The 16,159-nt window shown below is 44.4% G+C and overlaps 1 protein-coding gene across 6 annotated transcripts in view; it reads right to left on the bottom strand.

Annotated features, from left to right (window-relative positions):
- MTDH (metadherin) overlaps positions 1–7,388 on the bottom strand; it is a 53,661-nt gene extending 46,273 nt beyond the window's left edge. For 2 of the 6 annotated variants that reach the window (XM_084751315.1, XM_084751314.1), the window contains exon 1: positions 6,684–7,388. In XM_084751315.1, the coding sequence (XP_084607441.1) occupies positions 6,684–7,061 (378 nt within the window). In that variant the 5' untranslated portion in view covers positions 7,062–7,388. The remainder of the gene's footprint in view (positions 1–6,683) is intronic. The other 4 variants (XM_084751316.1, XM_084751313.1, XR_014773349.1 and 1 more) reach the window with 3 other exon arrangements.
- Positions 7,389–16,159: the final 8,771 nt, after the last annotated feature.

Genomic DNA, 16,159 nt, shown 5'->3' on the forward strand with positions numbered 1-16,159 from the left:
ATAATACTGTGACCCTTTAATACAGCTCTTCCTGTTGTGGTGACCCCAACCATAAGGTTCCTTCCTGCCCCCCCCCCCCACCGTGACAGGGTTTCTTTGTGTTGGCCTTGGCTATCCTGGACTTGCTTTGTAGACCAGGCTGGCCTCAAACTCACAGAGATCCGCCTGCCTCTGCCTCCCCAGTGCTGGGATCATAGGAGTGCACTACCACGCCCGGAAGAATGCCCAGATTTTAAGGGTGTCAGGAATTAATCTGAATAACTAAGTGGATGGTGATTTATATTTTACAGAAATAGAGAAGGCAAGAAATTGAGTTCTGCTTTAGAGATGCTAATGCTTGAAAATAAACACCAGGCTTCAAAGTACAGACTTTGACTCAGTTGATCCTTAGTATTCATAAATCCTGTACTGATGATCTTGCCCACTCACAAGAACTATAACCACAGAATCACTATCTGAGGCACTTTTGCAGTCATGCAGCCTGAGGGCACGCACAGATGTGTACAAGATTTGAGTTGTCTGCTCGTTGAGACGGCTCAGAGGTTAAGAGCACTGACTGGACTTCCAGAGGTCTCGAGTTCAATTCCCAGTAAGCACATGGTGGCTCACAACCACCTATAATGAAATCTAATGCCCTCTTCTGACGAGTAGGCATACATGTAGGCAGAACACTATAAACATAATAAACAAATAAATCTAAAGATTTGAGAAGCCAGACATGGCTGTGCACGCTTTAATCCCAGCACTTGGGAGGCAGAGGCAGAGGCAGGCAGATTTCTGAATTCAAGGCCAGCCTAGTCTATAGAGTGAGTTATAGGACTGCCAAGGGTACACACAGACACTGTCTTGAAAAACCAAAAAGTGCAAGCAAAAGTTAGTACAAGTCATAAAGTAGGGCAGTATCATTAAAATAGGGGGAAAAATGATTGCAAAAGAATCAGCCCATCGTTAGAGTACTTTACTGGCTGTCAAAGACTGAAACTTACAAAAGTAAAGTTAGACAAGGCAGCCATCTCCTCGTGCAAAAATAGAAAGGTGGGCTTACATAGCTTATTTATCTGATATAAAGATAAAAATAAGTTGTATAAACACTTTGCTTGAATATCTTACTGAATTATGTATTTAATAGTTATTTTAAATGCTAAGTAAGGTTACAGAAGACAAAAACTTTATTTTTAATTTTATTAATTTATTCAGATTACAACTCAATTGTTATCCCATCACTGTATCCTCCCATTCTTCCATCCCTCCCGCTTTCACCCTATTCCCCTCCCCTACGTCTGTGACCGAGGGGGACCTCCTCCCCCACTACATGGTCATAGGCTATCAAGTCTCATCTTGGTAGCCTGCTTATTCTTTTTTTGAGTGCCACCAGGCCTCCCCAAAGGGAGGTGGTCAAATATGGGGCACCAGAGTTCATGTCAAAGTCAGTCCCTGCTCTCCACATAGGTGTGGAGAATGTCCTGTCCAACAAAAAACTTTTAAAATTCACTTAGAGACACTCAAATTTACACTATAGCAAACCTTCATGAAAATTTGTACCATAATACATAACTTGTCTACTAAAATGAACTTCCTTTAAAGTTAATTCTGCTTATGTGTTTCTAATTGACTCAAAGCAGAAGTGCTAAAAACCATTCACCTAAGATCATACATCCTCCTAAACCATTACTCAGATCAAATGAAGACATTTACCCACTTAAAACTTGAACTGAGGGCTGGAGAGATGGCTCAATGGTTAAGAGCACTGTCTGCTCTTCCAGAGGTCCTGAGTTCAATTCCTGGCAACCACATCTATACTGGGATCTGATGTCCTCTTCTGGCATGGAGGTGTACATGCAGATAGAGCATTTATATATGTAAACAAATCTTTAAAAAAAACTTGAAATGACTTGGTATCATGCAAAACACATAAAAATGATGCCCCCCCCCCCGCCAGACAGTGTTTCTCTGTGTAGCCTTGGCTGTCTTGGACTTGCTTTGTAGACCAAGATGGCCTCAAACTCAGAGTGATCCAACTGCCTCTGCCTCTTGAGTGCTGAGATTAAAGGTGTGCACCACCACACCAAGCTAAGAATGATTTTTTTTTAAAATGCCAATAAAAGAGAAAAAGAATGAAGGAAATTTTAAAAAAAGCCAGCAAGTGAAAAAGTACCTCTTCCTTTCAGTTTTAGAGATGGAACACCTGAAATTTTTACCTGAGACTGTAGGATAAAAAACAAATTGATATATTTAAAAATATGTAGGTTGAAAAATATATTTAACATTAAAAAAAGGCTGGGCAGTGGGGGCACATGCCTTTAATCCCAATAGTCAGGAGGCGGAGGCAGGTGGACAGTGTGTTGCGAATTCAAGATATTCCTGCCTCTGCTAAGTCTTAAGGTTATAGGCCCACCACCACTGTCTGGCCAGAAAGGTCTTTATTGTTTTTTGTCTCACACCATAGTCCAAAATGGCCTGAACCTCAATATGTAGCACAGGATAGCCTTCGTCTCACAGTATTTCTCCAGCCTCAGTGCTGAAATCACAAACATGAGCCACTCTAAGTAGCTTAATAAAAAAGATCAGGTGGGCATGCATAGTAGTGCACGCTTTTAATCCCAGAACTCCAGGGGTAGCGGCAGGTGGATCTCTGTCAATTTGAGGCCGTACCAGTCTACATGGTGAGTCCCAGGACAACCAGAGCTACACAGTGAGACCTTGTCTCTAAAACAAAGAAAAAGAAAGAAAAGAACACAAGTTCTTATAGTATGGACTTTATAGCTCCATTTTAGTGAGGGGTTTTCAAACTAATCAGCTTGTTGTGCATACAAATTCAAAAAGCTGGGCAGTGGTGCACACATGTAGTGCCAAAACCTCAGGGCCAAGGTGAGGCTGGAGGACCACTTTAGCCCAGGGAGGTCAAGTTGAGCTTGGGTAACAGTCAGGTACAAGAAAGCTGAGTCCCTAGATGAAGCTCTAAAAAGTCTGAACTTTAATGCACTGAAATACAACTCAGGAATACACAAAATTTTTTTGGGGGGGGGCGGGTTCGAGACAGGGTTTCTCTGTGGCGCCTTGGCCATTCTGGACTCACTTTGCAGACCAGGCTGGCCTCGAACTCACAGCGATCCACCTGCCTCTGCCTCCCGAGTGCTGGGATTAAAGGCGTGTGCCACCACGCCCGGCAGGAATACACAAATTTTAAGGGGCATTCAAATTGTTTCTACTGACACCACCTAGGAAAGAATTTAACTTCAGGGCTGGAGAGATGGCTCAGCGGTTAATAGCACTGTCTGCTCTTCCATTGGTTCTGAGTTCAATTGCCAGCAACAACCATCTATGTGATGGCCTCTTCTGGCCTGCAGGTGTACATGCAGATAGAACACTCAGACATAAAATAATATATAAATCTTAAGGAAAAAGAAAAGAATTCAACTTCAGTGTTTTAACAAAGATCTTCAATTTAGACACATAGTAAGTCAAACAGATTAGGTTGGTGTCCCTGGGACCACAGTAGGCTGTACTGTTACTGTTTTGAATAAAGCCCTAAGTATCCATTGTAGAGGGATTCCAGAACTCTCAAGAATATCAAAATGTACAGATACCAAATACCTTATAAAATACAACGAAGTGTTGGTTATGTCACCTACACATAACCCCATACACTTGAAACAATCTTAGATTAATTATACTTAGTCCAAAGTAAACACTTTATATACAGTTGTTATGCTGTATAGGTCAGGGAATAATGACAAGGAGAAGTCTGTCTGTACCTAATCAACACTGCTGCAGTTTTTTAAAAACCACTGCTTTGGGGGAGAAGGGTTTTATGTATCCCAGGATAACATCAAGCTCCTTAGGTTGTATAGGGTGACCTTGAAAGTCTAATTCTCCTGTCTCCACTTTGAATGTTGGGACTATAGGCATATGCCAAGCCCCCAGTTTATGCAGTGCCGATCATCCAACCCAGGGATTCAAGCATGCCAAGTAAGCACTCTACCAACTTAGCAACATCAACCAGACCCTAAAAATAAATTTCTGATCCTTAGTTGGTTTAATCCATAAAAGCAGAACACACATAGGAGTGGACTGTATATAGTTATCTTCTATGTAACTGGAATAAAGCTCCCTGGGGAAGTCACTGAGCTGTTTACTTTTCGGTCCCCTTCATAGTAAGACATAAAGCACTCTTTTTCCTACTTTTAACTTGTATCTAGGCCTTGTTTGTTTTTTCCTCCCCTAAGTAAAAATGCAGCATAGTACAAGGAATAAATGAACAGGAAATAATGAAGTTTATACTTAGCCCTGGAAAGCAGTATTTTTCTAACTGTGGGTGGTAGGTGCCAGGCCTAATAATCAAATCAGAAATTAATTTTGTGGTTCACAAACTGCATTAAAGAAAAATAAGTTTATGCCTGTGCTGTAATGTAAAACGTATTTCTGAATTGCAGTCAAGTTTTAGAACTGCAGCTTCTCTTAATACATCCTTATTATTGTCAGATAAAGCTACTATTTCACCCAATTTGCATTCAGTGATATAATCTCAATTCCAGCTCCTCAAAGATTTCTGTCAATCTACTTATTACCCATCTCCCCTTCCTTAATACAAATGAAAAGGAGGAGGAGCCAGATCCTAAGTCTGATGTACATTTTCCACGGTGAAGTGTGTTCCTCCTTCAGATGAGTCATCTGGTGTCATGAGGCACTTCAACTCGACTTGTGGAGCACCTGTCTCTCTCAAGACCATGTGAAATTCTAACCGTTCGAAACAGGCTTTGAAATTTTCACAACCTGCCACAGTCCACACAGGCCTTAGTATTAATGAGTGCAGTTTGTTTCAATATCACCTTTACTCTGAAGCTAAGTGTTCTGTTTCATCAGAACATCACTTAACCCTTCCTGCTGTCTACAGAACTTTTAATTATGTACGTTCTAAGTGGATTCTGTTTTCTCTTCTCCTAACTCAAGGAAGTATTATACCAATACTTTTCTAGGTCTCCTATCTTCTATCCTTCTACTCAGCAAGCAAAACTGAATGCTTATGATATGAGTTGTCTGTCTCCTTTTTTGTATTGGTACTAACAATATTCTTTTTTGATGTGAATCCCAGCTTCCTGAAATAACCTTTTCAAACTAGAATTAGTCTCCACCCTCTAAATCAAAGTAACACTGTATCCACACTTGGGGGTCCATGAACAGACAGTATTTATGAATCTGTCTCCCATCAGGCACTGTGATTGACTTTAACTCTTGTATGCACACCTTACAACACCCATCAAACATACCAGAACACATTTCTACATAGTAAGAACCTGGTAGTGCCGGGCGTGGTGGTGCACGCCTTTAATCCCAGTACTCGGGAGGCAGAGGTAGGCGGATCGCTGTGAGTTCGAGGCCAGCCTGGTCTACAAAGTGAGTCCAGGACGGCCAAGGCTACACAGAGACCCTGTCTCGAAAAACCAAACCAAACCAAACCAAACAAAAACAAAAACAAAAACAAACCTGGTAGTGGCTTACTGAATTGTTCTGAAAAGGTGAAGAGTAATATTCAGATGATACACAAGTAAGAGGTATTCCTTTTTCTTTTTCCAGACAGGATTTCTCTATGTAGCCCTGGCTGTCCTGAAACTATGTAGACCAGGCTGGCCTCAAACTCAAGATATGCTACCTGTATCTGGCTAATAGATATTTCTAATACTGCATATTTTTTTTCTTTCTTTTTTTCTTCTCTTTTCTTTTTTTTTTTGAGACAGGGTCTCTCTGTGTAGCATTGGCTGTCCTAGACTCGCGTTGTAGACCAGGCTGGCCTCGAACTCAGAGGTCCGCCTGCCTCTGCCTCACGAGTGCTGAGATTAAAGGCGCGGGCCAACACACCAGGCTCTGCATATCTTTCATATTACATAAAATATGTAAAACAGACTAGTAACACACAGACACTATGGAGAAGTGGCAGCACAGAATACATAAGTATAACACTAAAGACTGATTTTAAAAAAAGACTACCTTTTTCATTTTCATATGTGGTTCAGCAAGCTTCCGCTTCAAACCTCGAAAACTTCGATATTCCAACCTGTCATTCCTCTTTATTTTACTAAAAACAAGTATTTCCACACTGTGCACTTACTACAGACTGCTTTGCTGAACTTGCCTTACCTTCTGCTCAGAGGGTCATATATCCCGAAGGAATATTGGCCAGCCAGTTCCCTCTTGCCCAGCTCCTGCACTAGCCGCCGCTCCCCCCATGGCCACATTCACCAGGCCAAGACAGGGCAACCACTTCCCTTTAACATTTCCAAGTGAGATGGAGGCATAGGCACGTTTAATCCTCTTTAAGCCAGAGTTTTTAGGTCACTGTATTTCCTACACTAGCTAAGGTCTCAGGTCTCACCGTGACTTGAGATAGACATCGCTGTCGCGCTCTCTCTTCCAGAACTTCCAACGTCCCATTAGCCTCCACATGCAGGCGACTTCCATAGGCCTCTAGGAAGGGTTTGCTGCTGGGGTGGCCAAGGTTTCCAGGCTCTGAGTTAGGGCACTTTTATCTATTTTACCTACTCACACTTTTATTTATTATACCTACTCACAGAGTTAATTTCAAGGCAGGAAACGCGACTTTCCGACTTTCAAGGAACGTGTGCACTCATCACCTCGTCCTCGACTCTCGCCTCCCTTGCCCACCCGGCTCCTCGCCCTCTACTCACTTTGGGCTTCTCGGACAGCTTCTTCCGACTCTTCTTCTTTTGCTCGTCGCTTCTCAGCGTCTTCGGCTGGGCTGGGTCCTCGGGGGCCGGCGCGGGCACGGCCGCCTCCTCCCGCTTGCGGGGCGGGCTCCTCCGCTTCTTGCGGGCGCCGGCGCAAGCCGCGGCCCAGCCGTAGCCCAGCAGGAAGAGCAGCAGCAGCCCGAGCGCGCCGGTGCCCACCAGGATCACCCAGCCCGGATACCGCTTCGGCTCCAGCCCCAGGTCGAGGCCCAGCTCGGTGCGCAGGAAACCCAGGCCGGCCGAGAGCAACTCTCGCAGCCGGGCAGAGCCCTCCTCGGCCTGCTGGGCCAGCTCGTCCTGCCAGCTCCGCGCAGCCATCTTCCCTCCCGCCGGAGAGACGCGCGGGATGACGCCGGGGCGCACGGACGCCGCTGGGAGACTCAGTCGTGGGAGGCTACCGAGGGCCGCGACACCTCAGGCCGAGCGCATCGCGGCCGCCCCTCGCCCTGGAGCGGGGTGGGATAGGCGGCCTCGGGCGCCGCGGGGAGGGGCCGAGGGCTCCCAGTGGCCCAAAGCCCGCCTCACGCCGCCGCGGCCGCCGGGAGGACACGGACGGGGCGGCGGGGACTGAGTGTCTCCAGAGGCGGCCGCTAAGCGGCGTCGGGGCGCCAGCGCCAGGCCCCGCCGTCCTCCCCCGGCGGAACAATGGCGGCTCCGGCCGCGATCCACGCCGCGCGCGGAGGCCGGTCCGGGTCACGTGGGCGCGGTGGGCGGGGCCCGGGTCACGTGTGCGCGGTGGGCGGGGCCGGCGGGCTCTGGTCTTTCGTGGGGTCCCCTTGTGCCGCCGCGTGCTGCTGGTGGCGGGTGGCGACGCGGAGCTTGAGGAGCCGGAGATGGGGACGTGGCTGTGGCAGTCCTGCGGGCCGGGGCGCCCCGGGGGCGGGGAGGGGCTCAGGTGTAAGGCGTGCGCGGTCAAATCCATCCGGAGTGTGAGCAGGCTTTCCGCTCTTTCCTTCAGTGACGGTGCAGGGGACCTGCTTTTTCCTCCCTAGGTCGCGGGTCAGTTGGTGGAGTCTTTGAGGCCGCGGGCACGTGTAATTCACAGTTATTTCTTCCGGGCCGACCAGCATATTTAACATTTGCCGATATTCGCGTCCGCTCGCTCATTCACTCCTGCTGTCTGTTGTCAGGCTCCAGAATTAAAAACTCGGCTTTCCGGCTTTCGGCATGCTCGTGGGCGGCACTATTATTTTCTTTCTAATTTGTAGCCTTAATTGGAAATATTGGGAGGAAGCGCATTAGGTTGTATTTATATGCAGAGAAACCTTCCGTGTGGCGTATTATTTTAAGCGTTTATACAACACAATTTTTTTGAATGCGTGTGTGGCCCTACAGTCAATGCAGTGTTAGAACGGGGAATGTCACTCAGGGATACGGCGTGCTTGCTGAGCACATGCAAGGCTCTGGCGTCAATTCCCAGCACCAAAAATAAATAAATGAGGTGCTTCTTCAGTTCTTAATTATAAAAATGCTTGGAGACTACCTTAGTATTTATATTTTTGATTTTGTTATAAGGAAACTGTCTATCATTAAATGATAATTAGCATATAAACAACTGAAGTAACTACAAACTAAAAACCTATTAATGTATTTTGACCTACTTTGCATCAGAGCTGTAATGAGTATTATGATTAATGGGTTTGTAAGTAACAAACTACTCTTGCTAAGCTTTATGCAGACTTAAAATTAAGGACTAAATCATAAAAACCTGAACCTTGGAATGGGATTTGCACGAACTCTAGAAATTAACACATTCCATTCATATTTTTGGAATAAGTTTTATAACCTCACCTGTTTGTGTTGGTTCCAGACACAAAGGGTCATGGTTTTCCTAAGTTCTACTGATCATTCTGGATTGTCACCCGTGGGTTCGTGAATCAGTCGGTTTACAGTCATTGTAGGTGGGCATGCTAGTTCCTTTGACAGCCTACAAGGAAATGTGATTTAATACGATCATGTCGTGTCTTGCTTTTTTTCCATCTGCTGTATTTGGTATCAGAGACGTAATTGTTATCATATCTCCCCTTCTCCTTCCTTCCTCTGTGTATGTACATGTAATGCACTTTTTTCTTTTTTTCCCTCCCTCCCTCCCTTCCTTCCTTCCTTTTTGTAGTTATTCTGGGGATTGAACTTAGATCCTTAAGGGTGGTAGACAAGCACTCTCCCACTGAACTGTATCTTTATCCCACCATGCATACATGCGTACATTTGTTTGTTTGCTTGTTTGTTTTATTCCCCGAGACAGGGTTTCTCTGTGTAGCCTTGGCTGTCCTGGACTCACTTTATAGATCAGGCTGGCCTTGGACTCAGAGTTCCTCCTGTGGGTCAGTGGATCTCTGTGAGTTTGAGGCCAGCCTGGTCTACAAATGGAGTCCAAGACAACCAAGGTTACATAGAGAAGCCCTGTCTACAAAAACAAACAAACAAACAAACAAAAAAGTAAAATGTGCCTAAAACATTTTTTGAGACTTTCAGGGTGGGAAATGGGTGCTTTTTCTGAGAGTAACCCATTCAAGGGACTGTCACTCATAAATAAAAAGGAACTATAAACTCATACAAGGGTATGAATGTATCAACAAATGCTGGAAGAAGGTACATAGTGTACCACTGGGTATAATTAGAAAATGAAAACTGATCTACAGTGACAGTGAATCAGTGGTTACTTAGGGACGTGGTTAGGAACATGGACGTGTGAGGAAGGCATTTAAAAAGGCTATGAGGAGGCTTGAGAGAGGTGAACATGTTCCTTATTGTGGTGATAGTTTCATAGGTATATATGTTTTCCAAAGCTTCAAATTATATACTTCAAATATTTTGGTTTAGATCTGAGTGCAGCTCACATCTGTAATCCCAGCACTCAGGGAGGCAGAGGCTGGTGAGTTCAAGGCCAGCCTGGTTTATAAAGTGAGCCCACAGAGAGCCAAGGCTACACAGAGTAACCCTATCTTGGGGAAAAGAAAGGAAGAAAGAACGAAAGAAAATTTTGTTTAGGGCTTATCAACTACTTCAAAGAGGAAGCAATTGAAGATGTTTTTAAAAGTCATTTATCCCTAGACGTGGCAGTGCACACTTGTGATTTCATTGGTCAGGAGGCTGAAATCGGAGGGTTCAGAGTTAGTCAGGGCTAGTCAGGGCTTCATAGCCATGGCCCCATTTCAAACAAACAAAACCCCAAACACTTCATTTTTATTTCTGGGATAAAATACTACGACCAAAAGCAGACTATGAAAGAAAGAATTTATTTTGGCAACTGTTCCAGAGGGTTAGGGTCTATAAGGCCAAGAAGGCATGGCAGCGGGAGGCTGATCACATTTTGATTGACATGATGCTGAGAGGTCACATCCTTAACCACAAGCAAGAAGCGCAGAGAGGGAACAGAAGGTGCGATGACTTTATTACCCTCAAAGCCCGAACGCACTGGCCTTCTTCCAACAAGGCTGCGCTATCCAAAGTTCCGAAACCTCCCATGATACATGCACCTGTGGGGGATGCTTCTCACTTAATCTCCCCCAAACCAACTAAAACTCTGAGCTTCCGTCCTACAAAAGTGGGATTGCAAGCAGTTTTTTCCCACCCATGATTTTCAAGAACAAAATTTCTCAAAACTATACCATTGCTTACCATAGAGGCAACATTTTATAGTTTTATACACTAAATATGCATATGTGGTATTAATTTTAATGATACCACATATATTTTTAATTAAAATTAAAATATTCTTCAGAATTTTCATACCTATGTGTAATAATCCACTCATATTTCCCTCTAGCTCCTGTTACATCGCCTCTTAACATGTACTCCACTAACTTAATGTCGTATGTATGTATATATGTATGTATGTATGTATCTGACCCGGCGTGCCGGGGTTTGACTAACACTTGGGAGGAGAATTCTCCTGTATAAGGACAGAACACAAGATACGAAGAAGGAGAGCAAGTCTTTGATCAAGCTCTCTAATTTTATTTTTCAGGTAGAAGGTTTTATAAGGCAGGGGGCAGGGAAGCATATTGCTATGGCAACCCAGCTACAGGCTATCTCAAGATGCGAGGAATTCCAAGCAGGTCACAACGTTCTGCCATGCCGAATATTTTGCTATCTTTTTTTTTTCTCGGAGACAGGGTTTCTCTGTGTAGCCTTGGCTGCCCTGCACTAGCTTTGTAGACTAGGCTGGCCTTGAACTCACAGCGATCCTCCTGCCTCTGCCTCCCAAGCGCTGGGATTAAAGGCGTGCACCACCACCGCCCGGCATATATTTGCTATCTTTATCTAATCTAACTGCTAAACTACAACAGGGTGGCTCCATCTAAATCTTATCTTTAGTCTAACTGCCGAACCACGACAGGGTCAGCTGGTTTCTGGTAAACGACAGACTGCTGACAAGATGGCTGAACATTGGCCATATGGCCTACTGTCCCCAACATATATCCCACTAGTGCCGCCCATATGTGCATGGATGTGTGGCTATCCACTGGAACTTGGGAAAACTACCAGTGAGAACAATCTTAAGAACGAATGATTTTCTTTTGCCCAGCAGCTGTCAACTGGGTGGCAGGAACTTATATTGCCTATCTCTACTGTCTTTTTTTTGGTGTTTTTTTTCTAAAGTATTTTATTTAATTTTAATTTATGTTCATAGGTGTGAGGGAGTCAGAATCTTAGAGTTACAGACAATTGTAAGCTGCCATGTGGGTGCTGGGAATTGAACCCAGGTCCTTTGGAAGAGCAGGCAGTGCTCTTAACCACTGAGCCATCTCTCCAGCTGTTTTTTTTTTCCCCGAAATTATTACTAAAATATTTCTTTTTTTTCCTTTTCTTGTTTTGTTTTTGTTTTTATTTATTTTTTTTGCTTGTTTTTTTGTTTATTACCAGATAGGCTTTCTCTGTGTAGCCTTGGCTGTCCTAGACTTACTTTGTAGATCAGGCTGGCCTCAAACTCACAGCAATCGCCTGCCTCTGTGTCCCTGAGTGCTGGGATTAAAAGTGTGTGCCACCACGCCTGGCTAGGATTTGTGTTCTTATTTTACGTGTATTTCATGCTGTTTCATAGCTTAGTTCCTTTGGCAAGCCCTCTCTTACCCTCTATCATCTGATGAACAGAAAAGCCCCAGCCTACCCAAGAACCTCCCAACCTAGTCCAGAAGACCCAGAATTCCCAACCAGAGTGTCAGCATCGCCACCAACCTGCAGTCCACTTCCGTTTTGGCTGCGTGTGTGTGTGTGTGTGTGTGTGTGTGTGTGTGTGTGTGTGTGTGTGAGAGTGAGTGCTCCACGTAGTCCCTGCAGAGGCCAGAAAAGGTCCCTGGGGCTGGTGTTCCAGGTAGCTGGTTGTGAGCCACTTATCTAGGTGCTAGGAATCAAACCAGGGTCCTCTGTAAGAGCCGCCTGTGCTCTTAACTGCTGCGTCATCTCTGGCACCCTCTACTGTGATCTCTTCTACTTTATTGTTGGGAAGACTATTTATAGATTTTTTTTTGGTTGTCATCAAATATAATTGTCATGAATATGCTTGCAACTAAATCTTCATAAATATCCGTCCTTACTTCCCTGAGGATAGAATTTCTGGCACTGAAGCCGGGCATGGTAGCGCACGCCTTTAATCCCAGCACTCGGGAGGCAGAGGCAGGCGGATCGCTGTGAGTTCGAGACCAGCCTGGTCTACAAAGTGAGTCCAGGACAGCCAAGGCTACACACAGAGAAACCCTGTCTCAAAAAACCAAAAAAAAAAAAAAAAAAAAAAAAAAGAAAAAAGAAAAAAAGAAAAAAGAAAATAGCAGTCTATTTTGTTAAGGTCCTGTCGACCTATGTGTGGTGGTGTAACACACACCTATAATCCCAGCACCTGAATGGCCTAAGCAGGAGGATTGAGAATCAGGGCCAATTCTGGAGAGACAGCACAATGGTTAAGAACACTCGCTCTTGCACAGGACTCAGGTTCAGTTCCCAGCACCTACATGGTGGCTCACAACCTTAATTCCACCCAGTTCCACAGGATCCAGTGCCCTCTTCAGGACACTTTCAGGCACTGCACACACATGGTGCATATACATACATGTAGGTAAGCATTCATTCAGGGTTTCTGTGTATAGTCTTGGCTGTCACGCTGTAGACCAGGCTGTCCTTGAACTCACAGAGATTTGCCTTCCTCTGCCTACAAAGTGCTGGGATTAAAAGCATATACCACTATTGCTGGCTGGAACTAGGAGTTTTTTTTAGTGTGTTTTACTTTTTATTTTTTGACACAAGGGCCCTGGCTGGCCCCAACCTCTGGGTCCTCCCAGCATAGCTTTCAAAATAGCTAGTATTACTGATACATGCCGCTGTGCCTGTCTCCTAAGGTTATTATTTCTAAAAATTATACACATACTTGAGTTTAAAATGCCTTCTTGGGTGTTATGTTATTTATTTCAGCATTATTTCATGAAGACTATGTGTTGACTAAGTCAACCACTGCGTATTAATATAGGCAAGCCCATACCCTTTACCAAAATACTAGTAGCTTCTAGGATTCCAGATACATTTTCTGTTGTTTTCTAATGCTGTGAAACTTACTAATAAAAGGAAAATCTGTTGTTAAGAGGTGATAAATAACCAGCTTTGAAAGAGAGAGAGAAAAGGAGAGAGAGAGAGAGAGAGAGAGAGAGAGAGAGAGAGAGAGAGAGAGAGAATGAGAAAATAGCATCTTAGACCTCATGGGAGACCTGAACTTTGTAAAACCAAGGAGTTATTCTGGGGTCTTCATGGGAAGGAAAGAAGCAGCTGCATCCACTGAGTAAAAGTGAAAAGTTCATGCAAATTAGTGACCCCAGTTACTCAGAAGCTGGCAGAAGACTGAGACTTTAATCTGAGAACTAAGCTTCGGCTTTCTGTCACAGCTGCCGAGTCCTGCTGCACCCCAGTGTGTGTGCCTGTCCTCTCCTCTCTTCCTCCTCCTTCTCTCTCCCCCTCTCCTTTCCCTGTCTATGTCTGTGTCTCTGTCTCTCTGGCTAGTACGTAATACAACCAAATCACAATGTGAAATACCCAATTGTTTTAAAGCTTCATAATTGTACCTAGTTTAAGCCAAGGCAATTGTCAACTTCTGCTCTTTGGTATCAGATGAATCCTGTCTACGTGTGTTAGACACATGGAAAGCAGCACGCAGGAGCTTTATTGCTAAGTCAGTTCGGTTCCCAGTGCATACACTGATGTTGCTTCTGTCGCCTTCATTCCAGTACGACTACGGTACAAGCTGATCCACACATCCTGCTGTTCCTGTGCCCACCAGGTTCCAGGCAGTCACATCGTCTCTCTACTACAGTTAAGTAGAATTATCCAGACAATCCCCACTTCGTTTCCACCCCCAGCCTCTGCCGCACTTGCTCGTTCTCATCACTAGACCTGATTTTTATTTGTTTTTCAGGATTGGGCTTCCTCTGTGTAGCCCTGGATGTCCTGGAATTTGTTCTGTAGATTAGGATGGCCTCAAACTCAGAAATATGTCTGCTTCTGCCTCCTGGGTGTACCCATGTACCACAGTACTACCTGTCACTGGACCTGATTTTTAGCTTCCATTATGTTTTGGAGCTTAACTGCAGACAACGATAGCTCTTCCTGCCAAGTACTGAAGTCCAGGCAGTTGGCAGAAGGAAAAACTGTACCTAAAGTACTAACAGCGGCTTTTCTCACCTCAGTTCCAGACAAAGTTATACTGCACTGGGGTGGCATAAGCAACATCAATTTATTTTCTCACATTTCTGGAGTTGGAAAGTCTAAGGTCAAGGTGCTGCTAGGGTACGTTTTCCTTGAGGCCTCTCTTGTGGGTCATAGGTGGCCTCCTTGATGTGTTCTAACATTACCTTTTGTTGCTGTTGTTATCTCATGACCTTGTGTACATGTTAGGGGCAATCCTGGTATCTCTTTCTGTGTTTTGTCATTGTTGTTTGCTTGAGACAGGGTTTCTCTGTGTGGACCCAGCTGTCCTGGAACTCTCTCTATAGACCAGGCTGGCCTTGAACTCAGAGATCTGCCTGCCTCTGTTTCCCAAGGGCTAGGGTTAGAGGTGTGCATCACTATGCCCTGTTCTTCTAAAGGCACCAATCATATCAAGCGAGGGCCCTAACTTTTTGATGTCATTTCATCTTTAACTACTACCTTACAGGCTTTATCCAAGTATAACACACCTGGCTAAGGGATTCAGCATGTGAATCTGGTGGTGGTGGTAGGGATGGTGAGTACATAATGCAGCTCATAACCTGGGGTAGTATCTGAGATTCATCTATAGTCTTTGATAACAGTAGAATGCCTGTTCACTTGACCTTGTCATCTGTGGTACTGCCAGCCTTTACTGAAGTACTTGGTACCAAAGGTATTTGTTGATGAAAGGAATTAATGGATATAATGATTAGAAGTGAAATGGAAAGGAAGCTGTTTCTGTGGTCTGAAATGTGAGGTATCACGTGCATAAACTTAGTAGTGGAAGGAGTGAAGGGAAAAGGTGACAAGAGTGACCATAAATAGTGTGATAGTAAGGAAGAAACAACCATGGATGACCAATGATTGATGATTAAGAGATTTGATAACTGCTTCATTAGTGAAAAATGGTGAAGTTGGACCAAACTAGTTATCACTACCAATTTTCATCTTGAAACAAAATGACTCTTAATGCCTTTTATAATTTGTGAAACTGAAAACCCCCATAGCATCTTCCAGGTGTTTCCTAGAGTTATCTGAAAACATGTGATTTCTTTCTTTCTCAGAAATGTTCAGGGTTGTTATTTTCTTATCATTCCCACCCAACTTTGGTAGCCCAAAGGCAATTATGAAAATTGGATACACATTTCTCTTCTACTGCTAGCATTTATTTTACTCGTGTTCACCGATGCAGAAATAGAAATGTGGTCACGTCAGGCATCACCCTGTTAGGCACTAGGGAGCTTCACTTAAAATTTATTTCTCAAACCAGGCATGGCGATGCACACCTTTAATCCCAGCACTGGGAGGTGGAGGCAGGTGGATCTTTGAGTTCAAGGCCAGTCAGGTCTACAAAGTGAGTCTAGGACAGCCAGGGCTCTGTCACACAGACAAACCCTGTCTTGAAAAACCAAAGCCCAACAACCAAACAAACAAAAACCCAAAATCCAAAAACACAAAATTATTTCTCCTGGGCTGGGATGTAACACAGTTGGTGGAGTGCTTGTCCACCATACATGAGGCTCTGGGTTCCTTCCCCAGCACTGGTATAAACTGGGTGTGGTGTTGCATACTTGTAATTCAGAGGTAGATGCAAGAGGATCAGAAGTTCAAGATCATCATTGGCCACAGGAGTTTGAAATCATCCTGGGCTAGATGCTTTCTCTTTTCCTAGCTACTTCTTTGCCATTATAATTGTATACGAAAATACTTATTTTCTTTTCCAGTTCCCTAGCAGAATTATTTAT

The sequence above is a fragment of the Acomys minous genome (assembly GCF_964271855.1).
Source record: "Acomys minous genome assembly, chromosome: 12".
In the NCBI taxonomy this organism is placed as follows: Eukaryota; Metazoa; Chordata; class Mammalia; order Rodentia; family Muridae; genus Acomys; species Acomys minous.